This window comes from Atractosteus spatula, chromosome 14 (genome assembly GCF_055471065.1).
Source record: "Atractosteus spatula isolate fAtrSpa1 chromosome 14, fAtrSpa1.hap1, whole genome shotgun sequence".
NCBI classification, from domain to species: Eukaryota; Metazoa; Chordata; class Actinopteri; order Semionotiformes; family Lepisosteidae; genus Atractosteus; species Atractosteus spatula.
This window is the reverse complement of record NC_142719.1, coordinates 35845031-35865534: the sequence shown is the minus strand read 5'-3', so window position 1 is coordinate 35865534 and position 20504 is coordinate 35845031. Positions and strand designations below refer to the sequence as shown.

The following is a 20504-nucleotide window of genomic DNA, read 5'->3' as shown; positions in this document are numbered from 1 at the left end:
TTTTAGCAGTTCTTACTCTGTCTTTTTTTAGAACGCATGCTGGTCATTAGGGTGATGTGTTTTACTTTTTTAATTCAAATAAGAGAAAAGGATTAATTCTAGTATCCAATTACTCATCAAGAATCTGAACCTACTAAGAGTAAACCTCCCTGTCTAGAATATCTATCGTGCTTTGTACCCATGACTCTTATTCAGGGGCTGAAGTTGAAGTCATTCTAATCTAGTAGTTCAGGTGGGTAGCTGCGTCAGCATGCGTAGGCTGCAAAGGAACAAGTAATAGGTTTATTCCATGCTGAAAAAAAGAAGAAAGAGAACACAACGTTTCGGCCGTGGAGCCTTCTTCAGGTGTGAGAGAGACAGGGCAGTAGGCAAAGGTAAAGTAGCGGGAGAACAAAGGTTGGGAGAGAAGAGGGCAAGTGGCCCAGGGAGGAAGAGAAGTTATGCCGAAGAGATTTTGCCGATGTCATTCTAATCTGTTTTTAATATGGATAGTTCTTTTTATATATATTTATAAGGCCACTTTACTTTTTATATCGCTGTGTAAATGAATTAAAAACGACAGAACTCTTTTTTACTATTGATTTTTAAATGGGATGTTTTTAAGGATGTAACTGAGCGCCACCTGTCGTACATTAGTAATCTGATTGTAGAGGAAAACTCGCCTAAAATTGCTGCGGAAATGATAATAAGCTTTCAGTGGCAGCTCTGTGCGCGGTCGTGACCTGAATAAAAACAATTCGTATTAAGAGCTGTAGATTGGGCAGATCTCTCATTGTGGCGCTTGTACCTCACCCTCACAGAGGCAGAATGCACGATCAGATGGTGTTCGTGGCTGCTGTAACTGTACTGGGAGTGCTTGAGCAAGGTAAGGAGAAAAACCAAGCTATATATATAGTATTTCAGCATATTTACATTGATTGACGGGAGTGCTATAAAGCTTCCACTGCAAAATTAAACCAAAGTGCGTTTATTTTGAAATAATAAAGTTGTAATGACGTTTAAGGAGCATCTTTTCTCAGCAATCAGGAATTTATTAATGTTCGTTTTCTCTAAAATGGAAATTTAGGTAATTTCTAATCATATCGTCTTTATAAAACAATAAAGCTATGCCCCAAGACTAGTTCAAAATGTTTAAATTTAAACATATTTTCTTTAACCTATATTGAATAAATATCTTATTATAAATGAAAACGAATTGAACACTAAATAATTTAGACAGTTTTTTTTACCTTTTACGCTATATTCTACAAGCGGTATTATTTTAAAAAAATGTTATTTTTTGTGATTAGGTAAATGCATAATCCACGCAACGGGGGAATTCCAGTTCAGCTATATCCAATATTATCTACAACATCCAGATTTCCTAGTATTGTCTAGACAACTCATGGGTTATCAGAGTCCAAAGCAATTAATTAAGAAGTTACCCAGTTTGCAATTCTTTAATTTGCTTAATTTTAAAATTTGTTACAACGACAGTTATGCACTAAATTAAAAACCATGGGAAATTCGGGATTGTAGAATAGGACAGGATGTTGCAGTTGTTCTTTAGCGCAGGTTACCAAGATGAAAATGCCCCGGTAAATAACATGTTGTCTGAATGGGCCTTTAGGTCATGATTGTAAATTAAGTTTATACAATAAATGGAGCACTAAGAGATTAAAAGAACGACGTATTCCTGGTTAACACCTACATACAAAGCACGTTTTTTTATTTTTATTTCAATGGGTTAAGCCGTAATATTGCACTAGTTTAATAGTTCTCAAAGTAATTACCAAATAATCTGGTAACGGTTAGTTTCAGGTTCTGGTTTAGTCTGCATTGTGCTATTTCATCGCATGGTTTTCGCGTGTGGAATTTTACAGAGAAGTAATAAACGCACTGAAACAAATTTCTGCCTCATTTTATTTTTAATCATGTGTTTTTAATTGGGTAACCTCATAAAGAACGATGGTTGGAAGATTTAACCTCTCACTTCATGCATACTTTGTGAAATATGTAAACCCTCACAAAAAAAACTATTTTTTTGCTGTTTGCATAGAAAGGAACTTGAGTCTTTTCCTGTAATGTCTTATTTTCTCACTACGCAGAGTTTAAAGTTTGGTGACCTTCCTTAAATCTTTCCCTTTACACTTTAAGCCTTAGAGAAGTGTCTTGTTCTTTTAAATCCTATTCTTTTTTTATTTTTAAATTAGTTCATGTTTAAAAACATTAATGTCAGCCAAAGCCAAAATGTAGAGGAACTGACAACAGACTTTGTCTGGCAAGCAAAGTTACTTGTAGCCACTGTAACCCCAAAGGCCTTAATCACAGTGACCCTTTATAATTTTGTATATTTTTTTTTCAGTGGTACTATTAATTGTAATATTTTGTCTCTAATACTGTACTTAGCATTACCTACCTATTACTACAACCGATTGTACAGTCATAACTGTTTTTATTTCTTAAAGGTCAGGTTTTTTAAAAGTTGCAGGTTTATAGAAAACAAATTAAATGTCTTCATTAATCATGGAGCAGGCATATACAGTAGCACAGGCAGTTGCAATCTGAGGTACCTCACAGTGGGCTATCAGACAGGTTCTTCAAGTCAGGACCACAAGGGTCATGCTCCAAGGTGCTAAGGGAGAAGATGGCCTTAGGTGACTTCTTGTTTCCTCCATGCAGCTTTTTTTCAATTTAATTCAAAATACTTTATTCATCTCCAGGGGGTTAATTTAAGCTTGTTCTGAAGTAATTAGTAATCATATGGCCACCAGCCATATCACTCTGCAACTCACAACTGGCAACCCACTGAAGCTAAGCAGGTGTGAGCCTGGTCAGTACCTGAATAGAGACCTCCTGGGAAAAACTAAGGTTGCTGTTGGAAGAAGTGTTAGTGGGCCCAGCAGGAGGCGCTCACCTTGCGGTCCATGTGGGTCCTAATGCCCCAGTATAGTGACGGGGACACTATACTGTAAACAGGCGCTGTCCTTCGGATGAGACATAAAACCGAGGTCCTGACTCTCTGTGGTCATTAAAAATCCCAGGGCGTTTCTCGAAAAGAGTGGGGGTGTAACCCCGGTGTTCTGGCCTAATTTCCCATTGGCCCTTACCAATCATGGCCTCCTAATAATCCCCCTCTATGAATTGGCTTCATTACTCTGCTCTCCTCCCCACTGGTGAGTGTTCTGGTGTCGCATCATCCAGGTGATTGCTGCACATTGGTGGTGGTGGAGGGGAGTCCCCATTACCTGTAAAGCGCTTAGAGTGGAGTGTCCAGAAAAGTGCTATATAAGTATAAGCAATTATCATCATTGACACAAAAGTATTGTCCTCTTTCTGATCATTGCTGCGTGGGAATGTATGATGGAGAGATGACAGCATGCCTCCTGAGACAAAAGGAGCTTCAGTTAAGGCAAAAGTGTTCATCTAGGGTGTCAAAAAGACTGTGTAACACAACATGCATCTTAGTTCCCTTCCCAGTAATTGCAAACTTCAATATGCTACAATTTCACCAAAAGAGTCATTAGGGACTGAAGAAGGCTCATTGTTTGTCCTAATCAGATGCAAATCAACTAGAATTGTGCTTTTAGCGCTGCAGGAAATAACTATTGAGTCACACAAGGTTATTGACCTTCATGTATGAAGTCCAAAATTGTACATAGTGTTGGAGACATTTCCAAAATCTTGGACCAGTCCCATTGTTTGGCTCAGTGTGGAAATTCTGTAGAAACAAGGAGGAAGACTTTGGATGTAGATGTGGGGAATTGTTTATTTCCAAAAAAAATAATCTGATAAGGTCTTTTGAGGCTTATACTGTTTCAGGGAAAAAGTAACACTATGCTGTGTCTTTGTTCCTGTTTTTAAAAAAGGCAGTGAATATGGCTGATGAATGCAGATTGTTCTTACATTTTGGTTTGGTTTATTAGGACAAAATTATTTCTTAATCTGGTCAACAACATCATGTCGCTGTGGTACAAAATTGATCACATTAGGCTAAGGATGAAAACTTCTTTAAATAAACAGTAAGTTTATATGACCCAGTTGTATGCTTTAAGTTTTTTACCAAATATAGTCTTGTCATTGTGTCATGAACTGTGATCTTAACGTTTGTCATGTGCCATCTACTAAAACTGTGAATATGTCCTGTTCTGGGAGGTCAAAGAAAAGGCAGATTATTCATTGTCCTATGACATGAATACATTTGTACATAGGATCCCTTGTGGTCTTTAGGTCATATTTGTTGCTGCAAATAGATTAGGCTTGCCCATTGGTAAATTTCTCAAACTGAGGAGTAGTATTCTAAAGACCTAAATCCATTAAACAGTTAAAATTGTAGTTCTTTTCTTATAGTTACTGTTTTTTCATATAAGGCTATATGAAAATAAATATATTGAAAGTATGGTAGGCTGTCTGTGAGGACAAGGCTGAGAAGATCAACTCCCCCCCCCCCCCACACCCACACCCACACACACATACCTCCCCTCAGTATGAGGAATGAGCCAGGGAGCTGCTGCAAGGGTGTAGATGGGGTGGAGATAGAAGCTCAAAGTGCTTGGCAGTGAGATATTTATGCGTAGGAGAATGGAAGTAGGCAAGTTTAGGAATTTGACCTCCTCCTGAACTTGTTAAAATCACCACTGATGTTAAAGATGACACCATTAAGTAAGATGTATGCAAAGGATCTTAAAGGCTTGCTGATTTGTTTGTAGAAAGTGGAAACCATTGAAAAAGACCCTGAAATGACATTTGGGTGCATATTGTCTTTATTTTCTAAAGCAATATCTGTCCGGTCTAAAAACCCTAGACAGTTTTGATAGCTAATGTTGTGCAGCCTTTCAAAACCGAACACAAAAATCCTTCCTTGGTCTCTTGCTTCTGTACAGGCTGACTTTTCAAGCAAAAAGACTCTCCACCCCGTGTTGTCACTAATCAAATTCTTGATGTGATAAAACAAAATTAAAATATGTATATATTGATATAGAGACCAATCGTTTGATTCCTGCCTTGACTGACAGATATTTCTCCCCCTCTCTCCAGCTTACTTCTCTCTCCAGGTGATCTACGCTAGGCGGAAGTATTCAGTATCCCCTCCATGCGTTACAGGTCCTCCGGAGTTTGAGAGAGTGTTCAGAGCACAGTAAGCCAAAAGGAAGTGTTTGACTCACCTCACAAGATCAACATGATAAAATAAATATACATTAATAAAGCATGGGCGCAATGACATGGAAATCTACAGGGGCTAAAACTACCCTGCAATACTCAAAAAAGTCAAAACAAAAGGTTAAAAAAATGTCGCTATTATAAAGATGAGCAGATATCTCTGTAAAAGTCAGAAGGCAATGCTCTTAATTGTGCTAAGGTACTTTTATTAGGGGTAACTTTATATAATCTAGTATTGAACTACCTATCTTGTGTGATCTGTGACCTTCAAAATGTAGACAAAACCACATTCTTAATGTAACAAAACATTTTTTTTTGTTTTGCAGAGCCAATTGTTCTGAGTATTTCCCAATCTTCATTGCCATACTGTGGGTGTCTGGGCTCTATTTTAACCAAGGTAAAGCCATAAAATAAATGTATATGCACTTTACATGTGACCTCAAAAATCTTTGGGTTACTGAATTTCTAACTGAAGTTCTGATAAAGAGGAAACTATAAAACCACTGGAATTAAGAGAACCATTGACTAGAAGGAAAAGAGTCTGTCGTTGAGAGAAGGGCGAAGGTGGGATCATAGTTTCGGGATAATTTTGGTTTTGGATGTCTTTCTGCAATGGGAGTTGAGAAACCCCTCTTTGAGAAAGCAGACGGAGAGATCAGTTTGATCATGGTGAAATGAGAAACTATGGGCTTGAAGAGATCTTTGATCCTCACAGCCCTGACATGTTCCGTGACGTATATCCAATACCACGCTCATTCAAGGCCCGTCTGGACAATTACGATGACATCTTGTACATCCAGCAACCTTATTTACTGCAGAAAATGCCCAGCTATCTATATTGGGGAAACAGGAAGGAGACTGGCAGACCGCTTTAGAGAACATGTCAGGACAGTGAGATCACACCTGAAACTAGGATCACACCTTCCCCCTTCTCTCAATGACTCATTTCCTTCTAATTCTCTCTATTCATTTGTAGGTTTCGACTTCACCTCTCTCGACTTCGCACCACCTGAGTGCCCACTCTGCCTCCCTGCTGCTCCGGCCTCCTCTCCACTCCCAGCTTTTGTTCTCCTATGCTGCTCACTTTCCTCTCTTTCTCACACCCGAAGAAGACTCCACAGCTGAAATGTTGTTTTTCTTTTCTTCTCTTTTCAGCATGGAATAAACCTTTAGTTGTTTCTTTGCAGCTTATGCATGCTGACACAGCTACCTACTTGAACTGCTTCAGTGATACATGTATTTGTCTTTTTTTTCCAGGATTGTTTATTGTAATGAAAATGAACTGTTTGTGCTGGTGTATCCAAACTTGCTTTTAACAAGTTTGCAATATCCTCAGAACTCAGCTTTTCAGGTCTTAACAAAAATTCAAATGCATAATAATATATGGCATAACCTATAACCCTTATGTAGTGTCTTGGCTCCTTTAGATTATAGATTTTAAAATAATGTTTGATTTTTTTTATTCCTGTATGAACCTGCTCCTAATTACCTCAGATCATTTCCATAGTCAATTGGATTTTTTGCTTTTCATGCATGACATTGAGTTTTGGGGATTATAATTTGCTTGGTAGATGCCGTTATCCAGTTTAAAGTGATCAGCAATGATTGTGTAAAACATTGCTTTAGTGAAACTGCTGTAGTACAATTCCTCCAGAACTCAGTGCTTCCTCACACCAGTCTAACACCACATCTGGTATAGATGACCATTGAGCCCATCCCCAGTGTTTTGCTTTCCTTTTGCAAGTACTTAATATATAAATCTGGCAATACTAACAGTTTATAAGAGAATGGGTTTGATATGCATCTTCCCTTATAACTATACTGTAGATGGTGTTTAGGAAAGTTTCTTTAAAAAAATGGTTTTTATTTTTAAAGAATTTCCTGTACATTCAAAGTCTTCTGAGTAATGTGCTTCTTGGAAAACAAGCTTGACAATTAATGTTATGTAATTAAAACATTTCAACTTAATGATATTTTCCTTGGCAGCTTTCAAAGGTCTTATCAGAGTTAGCACCTAGATGGTGTCACAATGTTTAGCTAGCAACTTTCACACTGATGCTATCAGTTATTTAGAAAAAATAAGTCATTTTCTAGCTCACTAAATTATTTATTAACTTCAGTTAAGGGGGATCAAATTATTTAAAAAGTTTGCTTCTATGGTTCTGCAGTTATGTGATGGATTCATGAATTATATTCATTAATATATATTAATATATATATAAAAAACTAACCTTAACTTAATCTATAAAAATAATCTCAAAAGTGAGTTGTAACTCATTCAATAGAGTATAACATACAGTATGAACAAAAAGTAGACAGTTTTGGTCTGAATCTCTGACCATCTTCTGAATAACATGTGTGAACCATGAGGGGAGTGGACTGCAAAACTGAGTCACCGAGCAACAGACATGGTGGAGTCCTGTCACCGCAAGTGTATGGCACTTTCTTGGATATTAATGATGTTACAGCACTGCATGCACATAGTTTACAAAAAGAAAAAGTAAATGGAACAGTGTGAGAATTATCTTCAGCCAGGAGGATAGCTTTTAATCAGTGAGAATAAAGGAAATATTTGTCAAGTCCCATGAAATTCTGTGTTGAAAATTTGTACTAGCAACTCTAAAACGTTTAACCGTGAATTGTTCATTGCTAATTTTGTTGTGAATTGTGAATACACATACAATTTAACGATGATCAGTGCTTCTGACCAAAAATTTGATTTTCTTCAAATTTTTTTGTATAGATCACTAAAGTAATCTATATATCACATACCCACATACCCCTAATAGCAAAATAATAGAAAACGGTACACTACATAGGAATGACCCACCTGGGTTCAAATTACTGGGACTGGCTCAGCACATGGTATATTCCATTATTCCTGAGGACTTTAAAGCAATAGCAGACCAGGCCTTTATCTAGATGTGCTGATCTGCAGGATAGAAGGCCGATGCACAGATATTACTGCTGGTACAAACGCCATCGTTGACGACAACATGCCACCTGGCTAATGTTTCAAGAGTTTACAGGTAATGACAGGTGGAGAAAACTCAACACCAGCAGGAAGCATAATAAAGATGCAAGAAGAATGCAAGAAGTTACTAAGTAACGGGTATAAGGTGGGATAGACCCTGGAATGGATGCCGGTCCATCTCTGGAGACACACAGATACAGACATATCCACATCACACCAGGGCTGACTCTCCCAGTAGCCAGTTAATTTACCAGTACGTACAGTATATGGACTGTGGGAGGAAACTGGAGCATTCAGAGGAAACCCATGTGAAAACCCAGAGGAAAATATACAGTATTTCATTATTCTTATTTGAATGTTGTATAGTCATCCTGATATACAGTATATGTGGATATTTATGCATCATCACTTCAAAAACCGAGAAATGTCCTGAGCTGAAGGGAAGGTGACAGGAGTGTGTATGAGAGCTGCAGACCCATTTCCCTTCCAGTACACTGGGATATACAGGCCCTTTAAGTGTAAGAATTAGGCCATTACTGCCAGTCCTCCAGTTAAAGAGAAGAGCTCCATCAGTAACGATGTGTTCTCTTTCGTTCCCAGCTGCTGCATCTCTCTGTGGGCTCCTCTACCTCTATGGCCGATACCAGTATTTCCGGGGCTATTCCAAGTCAGCACAGGGAAGGTAGGGATGATCTGTTGTGGGATTATTGAAAAGTGTAATTAAAACTCCCAGGCGGTTGTGCTCAAGCATTACAATGACAACAGCAGTCAGTCACACTGATAAACGAATGATATACTACTCTTATATTTCTTACCAGTAAAGAATGGGTGTGCTTGAGAAGTCATTTAGAGTAGTAAAACTGAACTGGACTGGTTAGCAGAACACCCACTTCAATGTGAATTCGTCTGAAAACCTAACTTTTGGGAGTGCTCACCTCGTCGGAGAAACTTGATCTGTTTTCGTAGTTGTAATGATTGGCCTGTGTCATGCAGTAGTCCAGTTTTGTGAGCTGTTATTTTACATTAAAAAAGGAAAATGCATTGTGAAGGAGAGCAAAGGAAATCTAAAGAGAACACATTGGGGCAAAGCCATAGGTCAAATGGAGTAGAGTAGATATCTGCAGCTGTAACTCAGTATTTTCCCTAGTTTGTTTGCCAAGGATAGTGTTTAACATTCCCATGCTGTCTGGAGAAGAGAGCAGGCAGTTCTGTGGGCACCTAGCAGGCAGGATGGCTCTTCTCATTCACACTCTGCTAAAAGCCTGGATTTTTAGGAATGCTTTCCATTAACAACAAGCGAGAGAATTTCTTTATAGAAAGTGATGATAAACTTAGCCAGCAAGTCTGCACAAAACCTTCTTCACAGAATTATTTTTCCATTAAAATTGAAAAGATCCTTAAAAGATATAGAACAATTCATTGGCAAACATTCATCAAAGATCACGAGAGCCTTAAAAACAGTTTCATTCTAAACTATCCTATTATATAGGTTTATTCCATGCTGAAAAAAAGAAGAAAGAGAACACAACGTTTCGGCCGCGGAGCCTTCTTCAGGTGAAGAAGGCTCCACGGCCGAAACGTTGTGTTCTCTTTCTTCTTTTTTCAGCATGGAATAAACCTATTACTTGTTCCTTTGCAGCCTATGCATGCTGACGCAGCTACCCACCTGAACTACTATCCTATTATATGCAGAGTGAGATTTTATCTTCTTGTGCAGCTCTCGGCCAATGATGCTTATAATCCTGTACTAAGTCCTCCATTTCTCTCAATCAAGGTTTAATTCCTGACTCTTCTCATCCTGCTCCTCTCTTGTTCACTTCTAGACTGGCTCCACTGTATTTCAGTGCTAAAATGCTGTGGGTCTTAATTGGTCTTTCTTCGGCTGGGGTCATCAACTACGTGTGCCAGCTATACCTGGAAGTGGATTTCCTTCGCTATCTGAAGCAGCTCATTGGACTGTAGTGGGAAAGAGCCAGAGGCTGGGAGAGATCTGTTGGCTTGCTTCCGCAAGAAACAAACAAAAAAAAAATCCCACACTTGCTGACAAGGGAATAACTCTTTCTTGTTGTCTTGATAAATGTGATGCCCATTTAAGTTCTCATGTAATGCGTTTTATGCTGCACAAACCTTGACCTAATCTCTTGTTGAAAACTGCATGTGTTCTCCAGGAATGGGTTAAATTGCTCTGTATTGATTTCTTTACTGTTGGAGATTTGCAGACTAAAATGGATCTAGATCCCTGAAGCATGACCTTTAACTGTGTGCTCCACAGGTTTCCGGCATGGCGAGCTTTATGAGTAAAAATTTTTTTGATGCAGTTCTTTTTCTTGCCATTCTCTTGTCAGCCCATAGCCCAAGGTGAGAAATAATGACTCTTTCTTTGCTGCTGTCAGAACTTTACATTGTTAGTTTGCTGGTGATTTTTTTCTGGTAGATTGTTTTATTGCTTTCTAAGAATTGGTTCATAAAAAGCATATTGTGTTACAATATTATAAGAAATACAATATCTGAGGGAATTAGTGTTTTTCGATGGAAAGCTGTGCATGCAATAAGGGTTGGTAAAAAGTGAATAAGCAAAGTGTTAATGCAGCTTTTTAAGTTCTGCCTAAAAGCAACATATTATACATGTAAGATTTTAGCCCACGTAATATTTTGTAAAGAATATTGGAGGAGGAAATACTCCCCTTGTTCAGGAAACATGTTTCTTTGTGTTGTCCAGAATGTTACTTTGATCTATTTACCTAATCTTTTCCTGTGAATCATTCCTTAAAAATGTTTTTCTTGGGACCAGTGTCTTATTAACCTAGTTCCCCTGAGGACTTGAAAAACAGAAATTATTGTTTTTTTGCATATACATAAAATTTGATTTCTTAATACTTTCATTACCTTGAATTTGATAGAACTTTTGCGGCCAATATTTTTTAAACTTATTCAGTGAAAGGTTTAATGTGATAGTCATTGTGTGGTAGGGTTTTGAAAACAGCATGAACTAAACTGAAGTTTTAGGTTTGACTTTTTTCCCTCATACCACTTGCTTTTTGTGCTCTGTATTGTTATTGTTTATTCCTGTTTATTGAAAGAGTAGCTTCACCCTTGTGAGATATAAAGTTACTAATTTGTCCTGATCTGTGTTTTGTTACTTATAATTATTTGGATAAAAAATCTTTTTCTTTTTCAGCTGACATCATAGAGTGTTTCATTTTATGAACGCAGCACAAAACTTCTCACATTTACTGCATTTGCTTCATGGGGAAAATGAAGAACATATCAGACTGAGCATTCAACAAGATCAGAATGACCACATTTTCAGACGTGGTCACATGTTTCTCTTTATATCTTTAATGATATTATTTTAGTTACGGGAACGAATAGTTCAGCTGCCAAGAATTTACTTCCAAGTTGTGAATAAGGCTGGTGAAGTACAGCCCCGTTTCCAACAGAGGGAGCTATTGGCCTTGAAGTCTTTTCTGTCAGATTTAGTTGTTCAAAGGAGGAGACTGTTTTGGCCCCTATGGCTTGTTCGATTTCCACTAGGCAATTCAGTTTCTTTAAAAATAAAAACAAGGTATTGACTTTGACGTGACTGGGTAGCATGTTCCATACTCCCACACCTCTTTGTGTAAAGAAGTTTCTGTTGTTCTCAGCTTTAAATGTACTTCTCCTTCTCCATGTGTGTCCTCTGGTGTTTCACTTTTGAAGACATTTATTAGGATGATGTCAATGCCTATGAGGATTTTGAATATTTAACTCAAGTCCGCCTGAAATATTCTCCGAGCAGAAAAGATCCAGATAATCTTGCTTGGCAGAACAGGACATTCCTTTGATCTTGACAATGTACTGTACCTCACTTCAGAAAAGGAAAATCCTTTTGCAACACTGTGACCTAAATTGTATACAATATTCAAAATAAGTTCTTACTAGGGCATTGTAAAATGTTAAGATATCCTTCTTAACAAATTAGTTACTAATTTAGGGAATTGAAGCATTGATCCTTGTTTAAAATATGATTTCTGCCTATTATATTGAATTCATAAATACATTCAAAGTATAATAATTACATTGGCATTAACAAAATGCTATGTGTATTTAGAGTGGAGCATTTATCAATAGCAACAACACTGTACAGGCCAAGAACAATTCTCTCACTGCTGACAGGGCTGTTGGATATGCTGACCTTGACAAACAGGTTCATATTTCACTTCTGAATTTGGTTTGTCACAGGATTTGTTTTTACACCTGTTCACTCCCATGAAAAATAAAATGTTTGCAGAATATTGAGATTTACCTTACCTTGGTAAAATGAAAACACAATCTTCAATTTCAGATGATGTAAAACTAAACCCTCCTAATATGCTAATATGTTATTTTACATTGTTGTCAAGTATTATCAACATATTCTAAAATTGTAAAAACAAAATTGTAATTTTTAAATGGAACTTGTATATACTTGCCTGTAGTACATTAGATTAGATTCATACTTAATGTATAATGTATACAGTACGTAGTATACAGAATGTGTATACATTCTAGAAATGTATACATTTTTATGTTTTATTAAACACCACATTTCAGCTGTTGAGCTTTCTTCAGGCAATGTCTTCACACCCTAAGAAGGATCTATTGGTTAAATGTGATTTTTAAAATATTTTCTGCTTTTCAGTGTGGAGTTAACCTCTTGTTTGTTCCTTTACAAGCCAAACTGACACTGCTCCCTACTCATGCATTGTATATTGTTTTAGATAAAGGTGGTAAGCGAATTAAGAAACTTGTAGATGACAGGGTGTGTGCAACCATAGATCATTTTTTTCTACAGGTAACTCAGTTTCTATGAGAGAGGAAAACCTTATTGTTACATTTAGGTAATAATTTGTCCAGTCAAGAATTCATGAAGGGCCAACTCTGGTTACTCTGGGCGACCGGATGTTTCTGGTTTTGTTGCAGATCCCCCGTTTTTTTACTAATGGAATGAATTTCCTGCTCAAGTTTTCTTAAGGTTTCAACAAATAAGAGTGTAGCAGGCCAACTGCAGAGAAGGCTGTAATTGTAATGGCTTGCCACTTGAGGTCTCTAAACACAGCCTCTAAAACACTTGTTGATGGGCACTGCACATTTAATTTGTAAAATATTAGTTAATTGGTAAAAGATGTTGGAATGCAGATTCTTACATGGTTTTTAATTAGGTTGGATTGCTATAAAAGGGTGTGCATGGTGGTAGTTTTGTTTTGTGTGTCTTTTCTTCTTTTTTGTAACTACAGGTTTATGCCGTAAAAAGGCTTGAAATAAAGATACCTGGTCTGTACCTTTTTGGAGTTATTGTGAGTTTTGTGTGTGCAGGCTCTATGGACTACCCTGGTAGAGTACAGGTTTATACAAAACCTGACTGGAGCAGGTTCAATAAACCATTTGATAAAAATAAATAACATGAGAGCCAATCTAACCCATTTGGTTGATAGTAGCTAACTGCAAGCATACCGGTTTTAACAACGTGACTGGGTAGCTTGTTCCATACTTGCATGACCATTCAGAAATCATTACTGTAGTTATTTGCTAATTTTTCCCATGAAAATTAAATTCGACTAATGCTGTAAAGCAACATCACCAGGCCATCTACACAAAAATAGACTCATCACTTCTGTATAAATGTCTTTATTTTAATAACAGGCTGTTTGGCTGGAAATCTGAATATATTGAGAGGAACTGTTTTATCTTTTATCTAAGGCTGAAGTACAATTCATCTGGAAACAGCAGTTCAGTCAAAGGAAAATACATGCGGAAAGGTCAGATAAAATAAGAAGCCACATCTGGAAACCAAGAACTTTGCTAAATAAGGCTGTGGTGTTCCGCTGAACAGACATTCCAAGTTTCCAGAATTCACAATGTAGATCAATTGTCATTGTCTTCTAGAATGCTTAACTGTCAGTAAAAGTTCCCTTCTGTCTCCATAGCAGCATTGTAGATATATATATATCATGTAAAAACAGAGAGACCATTATTTCTTCTTTCTATTTGTCTCTTCAACCTTGTCTCTTATTTCCCTTTAATGCAAGTCTCAAAAACATTTTTAGAATTAGTTATATGACTGCTGGGACACACTGGTAAGAATTTAATTATTAGTATTCAGGAAAAGTAGAGAGATAATCATCATGATTTCTAAAGAATGTGAGATTTCCTTTTAAAAGAACAAAAGTAAATCATTTTATTTTCCTTAAATACATTTTTTATTGCTGTATAAGTCTGGTTTACCTGTGGAAGTCTAGAATGTCAGATTTATTAGTATGACAAGCAAGGCTACTGAATGTAAGAATATTGTGCTCTTGTATCGACATATCTGACTTTAAAGCTGATGCTTCGATGTATATTTGAGGCAGTGACATACGTAAAACTGTAGATCAAGAACAAGACTTCTGATGACAATAAAGGAATGCACAATTAATTATTTTAAATCTATCATCTGGAGAGACATTAGTTACAAAGTTGTGTTTAAAATAGAATACGTTTTAGTCTAAATAAAAAAAACCATCTAATTCTACATTACCTCATTAACTATGATTGATGTTCCCTCAGCAAAGGAGCGTGACTGCATAAGAAAACAAAAGTGAAATAAATGCTCCGGCTGAGGGAACTTTTTGAAAAAATGAGCGACGCAGCTTCTGTTCCCTACAGTCCTAAAATACCCAACCCAGCTAGTAAGTTGTATTCTGAGTACTGGTTGTTTAGCCCCAAAAAGGTCCCTCCGAGACAGGAGGCCTCTCTCTCCTCTCTCTACGTACTCGACTACACCTCCCGAATGGCGGAGCTGGGCCTGGACCCCGGACCACCTGTCCTCACTCTCGGTGGGCAGACATTCACCTTCCTCAAAGGCCAGTGGGTGTCGGCAGCGTCTGAGAAAAGCTCTCGAGTCAAGCAGGTCCTTCGGAAACTGAAGAGGATGAACCGGGCCTTGGAGGAGGAGAACAATTATCTCAGGGTGCGTGTGGAGCTCCTCCTGGACATGCTAACAGAGGCCACAGCCCATCTCCAGGCGCATGGACAAAACTGGGGGTACAAAACCCACAAGGGACGCAAAACGGTTAGCGAGGATCCAATGCAAACCACCCTTGTAGAAGTTTCTCCCAATAAATAGTGCTCTCCAAATCAATTCTGCCATTAGGATTGTATTTCTGATGGGAGGCCGTATTTAGCTACTGTACTGTTTTTGTATGACAAAAAAAATCCTTCATGACCTGAAAAACAACTTATCTCTCCCCCCCCCCCCCCCCCCATAATTTGTTTCTGAAGTACGGGAGACAATTCAAGCAGACCAAAATCTTCAGAGCAGAATGTGCTCTCTTTCTGTCGCGACACCATGTAAACAGGAGGTCAGACTGCCTTAAGAATTATGATTATTTTAAATGACTGAATTTGGTTGTGTTGTGCTTGCGGCTGTTTTTCAGTTTCTTTATCCTATCATTGACTTCCCAAAATGTACTTATTAAACTATCCATCCACTATCAGAAAGCTGCTTATTCCTGCAGCAAACTAGAGCTTACTCCTATCAATTACTACAGGGTACAAAGAGTGACTACATATTAGATAGCCTGCCAGTCTAATGCAGGGCACACATACCAATGCAAGCAAATAGAGACAATTTTGAGACACCAGTTGACCTCGCCAGTTTATCTTTAGAACATGAGAAAAACCTGGAACACCATGTGGACATAGAGCTACTCACACAGACTGTGACATTAACCTTAGACATCAACCCAGGAGTCCAGTGCTGTGGTGCAGTAACCCTAATTAACATGTCATTGTGCTCCCCTCTCTATTAGATGGGTGAATAAGAGCTTGACGTTAAAGGGAAGTCTAGACTTTAATATGTCCCTCTGCATTGGTTATACAACACATAATCTCTCTGTTTTTTGTGTTGCAAAAATGTATTAAATTTTCATTTTGTTCTCACTGGTTCAATTTAATTGTCTAGATACCTGTCGGTCAAATCACTGCTTTGTGTGACTTGGTATTCAGTATTCAAGCTGGTTAATTGCTTGTTTCCTGTTCACATTTTTCTAAAATCAAATCTTTTGGTAATCTTATTGCATTTTTCTTCTTAAAAAAGTTGATTTTTAATAATGAATGTTGTATAAATGTATGTGGGTATCACCCTTTGTTATTTACGTAGCAATGATCATCGAAACACAAATAATCACTAGTCTTCCTACATACTGAAAAAAACTTTTTTCTAATTTAGTTGATATGTTTTTGCCCCAGTTGATATGTTTTTGGTCTCTAAAATAACTGGAAAATATTATGAACCTATATATGGAAGTCAATCTATGAAAAATATTTTTTATCCTATTTTTTTGTTTTGGCTGTTGCTTTATGGTATGCATAATTGTTACAGGCAGAAATTTACTGAGAAACTGAGAAATAGTGCAGTGAACATAAGGATAAAACAAACTTGATAATGTCTAATTCTACTTAATATGTCTTGTAAACAGGTAACTTTATAGTTGCATTTGTTGTTTATTTAGTTTGGAAACATATCTCATCTTATTGTTTTATGGAAGTGTTTCTTGAAAATTAATGTGCTATGAGCAGTGCCCTAATTGCAATTAATTGCAAGACATAAATGAGCTCTTTTCAAAAGTTTCTTTTCCTACAAAGGTATATTTTATCTACTAACAAAGTATCTACATGTAATTGCTGTTATTGATATAGAATCTAGAAATCTAGAAATATGAAGCAGGAATTCGTCTGTAAAACAGTGCTTCCTGTTTACATAAGTAGCTTGTCAACTGAATTTCCTGCTGCATTTGTTCATTCATGTAATGATGCAGATAAGTGCAGCCAGTTATACAATGTGTATGATGCCTTAAGGAGAAAGTGGTGGTTTGATCTGATCAAGGAATGTTGATATAGTGAATGTTTTAGAAGACAAAATGTAGCATACAACATTTTACAAGTGAAGGAATCATCAGTTTCCACTTGAAAGTGACCTATAAAAACTGCAGAATTGTCAAACAAAGTATGCAGCATGCTTTTGATTTCTGGCCAAAAAGTAAGCACACTAAGGTCCAGCATACTTCCGGAGCTCTTCAGGTGCAGAGGAAGCAGCATTTCACAGGGTTAATTAAAGCTTCCTGCAATTGTGGACTATTAACGTACTTCTCTTCAGGATAAACTAGCTTTCCTATCTCCTCTCACCAGACTGAGGCCAGCAGTCAGCTGCAACAGAGAGTCACACAAAGACTTACGCCATTCCTCTCTTCTGTCATTTAAATCAAAATGGCTTGAAGTTTTATCGAAATGGGAATAATGAAGTTTGATTTACTTAGTATTTGCTGGGGTTTATGTGCAACAAAATAACAGCTTTTTTGATATTTTGGTATACATACGAACAGATTTGATAGATTTGTATGTTCTACCACATTTATTGTCCTGTCTGTTGTCTGTACATACTGTTGCTATTATTTACTGTTTTTGTAAGGTACTGTCTACATTGTGTGGTGTTATCTGTTTTACAGTGTAGTTTGTTATACTGTGTATGTCCTGAGAGAATGGCACGAATAAGAATCCCATTTTTCATGTACATATGGCAAATAAACTCTTCTTTCTCTCTCTATCTGAAAGTTAGAACGAAGTTGTTATTTATATACTAGTACCTTTTGGAAGCTTTTCAGAAACCTGTAATCATGGTTAAAATGACCTACCAGAGCTGCTGTTAAAGGCACTAAAAAAGCTATATTGCAAATATTATAAAGTAAGTGGAGATTGAAAGGATGAAATGTATAATGTGACTTCAATTTAGTTCTGTAAGACAATACTCTTAAGCAACGGAATCTGTGGCCTTGCTTCAACTGATTCCTTAATCATTTTCAATGGTACTATTGACATAGAACACATTGATTTGATAGTGCAGTGAGTAGCTATTTTTTTATTCAAGTCTCCTTGCTTAACTTTTAGTTTTTAAAAACGTGCCACATGATAAAGATTAGTAGAATTGACATAGTATATTGAGATTCCAATGTTCTTGCAAATGCCACAGTATTCTTCTTCAGCGACCACTTTATCATTAACCTTAACGTGAAATGTTATTTGAATTTGGCTCCATGTAACCAATGTAGCTCATTCAGGCGTACAAAGTAGAGTGACCTTTTTTCCTAAAGGAAGAATTCATTCATTAAAAAGGCCATTTCTTTTAAATATTCTAATTGCTCAGATTGTAGCACTTAAAACTTTTTCCTCTCAGGAACTATTAGTTGAGGGAATCAATGCTCTAGGTACAGGATTTGCAGCATGCATTTTTAAAATGTTTAATTGAAAATAATCCACAATGTCTAAATCACATAAGGAAGATGAATCAACATATGACGTGCAGGGCATTCAGACATACCTTTCATATCACTCTGCAACTCACAACTAGCAATCCACTGAAGCTTAGCAGGTGTGAACCTGGCCAGTACCTGCATGGGAGACCTCCTGGAAAAGTTAAGGTTGCTGCTGGAAGTGTTTAGTGGGGCCAGTAGGGGGTGCTCACACTGCTGCCTTTGTGGGTCCTAATGCCCCATTATAGTGACTGAGACGCTATACTGTAAAACGGGGACATCATTCAGGTGAGACGTAAAACCGAGGTCCTGACTCTCTGTGGTCATTAAAATGTCAAGGTGTTTCTTGAAAAGAGTAGGGGTGTTACCCTGGTGTTCTGGACAAATTTCCCACTGCCCTTTACCCATCATGGCCTCCTAATAATCCCAATCTATGAATTGGCTTCATTTCTCTGCTCTCCTCCCCACTGATAGCTGATGTGTGGTGAGCAGTCTGGCACACTATGGCTGCAGTCGCATCATCCAAGTGGATGCTGTACATTACCCATTACTCCACTGTAAAGCGCTTTGAGTGGAGTGTCCAGAAAAGCACTGTACAAGTGTAAGCAATTATTATTACCTTTATATTTTTGAAAAAACATGATTTACTTGGCTAAACGTGATTCATATTTTTTGTGAGCTGCAGAGTGTTGTATATACAGTATATATTGTATATTCAACTGTAAAGAAAATTTGTTTTCCTCTACACATTGCATTAACATCCTTTCATCAGCAAGTTTAATGTCCGTATAGAGTTGCCCAGCACAAGTAAGAATGGTAGCTATAAACAGTCCTTAGACCTGTACAGAGTTAAGGAAAGTTACCTGTACTTTTAAAAAGTGTCATATACAATAATAGTTACAAATAAATTATCTAAGGAATTACTTTCTAAAAATCAACAATATCTGGGAAATATAATTTCTAAAAGCGATTGTTGACAGTGATCAAAATAATGTGTAGTTATTAAGTGAATTAATACATTTCTTCTCAACACAATTTCCTCTAACTTAAGTCAATTCTATTCTAAGTCATCTCTTACAAGAATAACTTGTAACTGTAACTGACTTCTTTCGGACAGTGACTTTCCTTAGAAATGGTCTTGTATGAACATATCATTTTAATAAAAAGGTGAAGGCAGACTTTAAACATGTTTTTGAGGATATTTAACCTTGAACATGTGATTCAGCAGGAGTGAAGGCACCTACTGTTTATTTTTCTATTTGAAACCACACTTGTTTACCCAAATAAAAGTATTTTTATGTATTCATACATATAAAAAATGGTAGAGGAGAAAAATTGATCAACACCTCATTTGAGAAATAAAACAACAGAAGTAAACAATTTTGCAGTTCAGCAGTCATATGGTACGGTAACTCTAGGCAGAATGGCATGATTCAAAATTGAATGTAATCCAATTAGTCTTGTACGTGTAACGTAATCACATTTAGTTCTCCCAGGAAAGCTGTAGTATGTCTGTGCCATTCATGACAGGGTGAAGGAGCTGTTTTGTAAACTGAAATTAGTTTAGTGGTCGAATGTCTTATACAATATCAATATTGTTTAACACATTATTTAGGTCAAAAATGAGGAAGAGTTTTTGTCTGTGTACAGCACCGACTTTCCACTTCAAATAGAAAGACTGGGCCTAAGGCCAACTGTATCATTTAACAGCTATTTATCAATTCATTTTTATGTTAGCTTACTCCCCCTTAAGGTAAAATATGAGAGCCGTTAGCATTTTTCTGGTAAACATTAGGAGGCAGAAACCACTTACGATCCAAAACAAGTCACAGCTATAACTGAGAAAATTGGCCATATGTGGTAATATTTTAGCAATGCTTTTGAAGTGACTTTAGTTCGACTCATGCTCTATTGCTGTTAAACAGAGATACAAAAATAGGATAAACTGAACTACAACTCTCTACTTAATTACTACACCACATTAAAAAATTAAAGATGGGAAGTTTGAATCGAACATGGATATGTAGTTGTGACATATACTGAGCATATAATGAAACTTCTATTTCTGCATGTATATTTTTAGGAAA

The 20504-nt window shown here is 37.0% G+C and overlaps 1 protein-coding gene across 1 annotated transcript; it reads left to right on the top strand.

Annotated features, from left to right (window-relative positions):
- Positions 1 to 681: 681 nt before the first annotated feature.
- On the top strand, positions 682 to 13412 carry ltc4s (leukotriene C4 synthase). Its single transcript, XM_088932639.1, has 5 exons — positions 682 to 865; positions 5017 to 5116; positions 5466 to 5536; positions 8714 to 8795; positions 9937 to 13412. Exons 1-5 carry the CDS (start codon positions 808 to 810, stop codon positions 10073 to 10075), a joined length of 450 nt encoding a protein of 149 aa, XP_088788765.1. The 5' UTR covers positions 682 to 807; the 3' UTR covers positions 10076 to 13412.
- The last annotated feature ends 7092 nt before the right edge of the window (positions 13413 to 20504 follow it).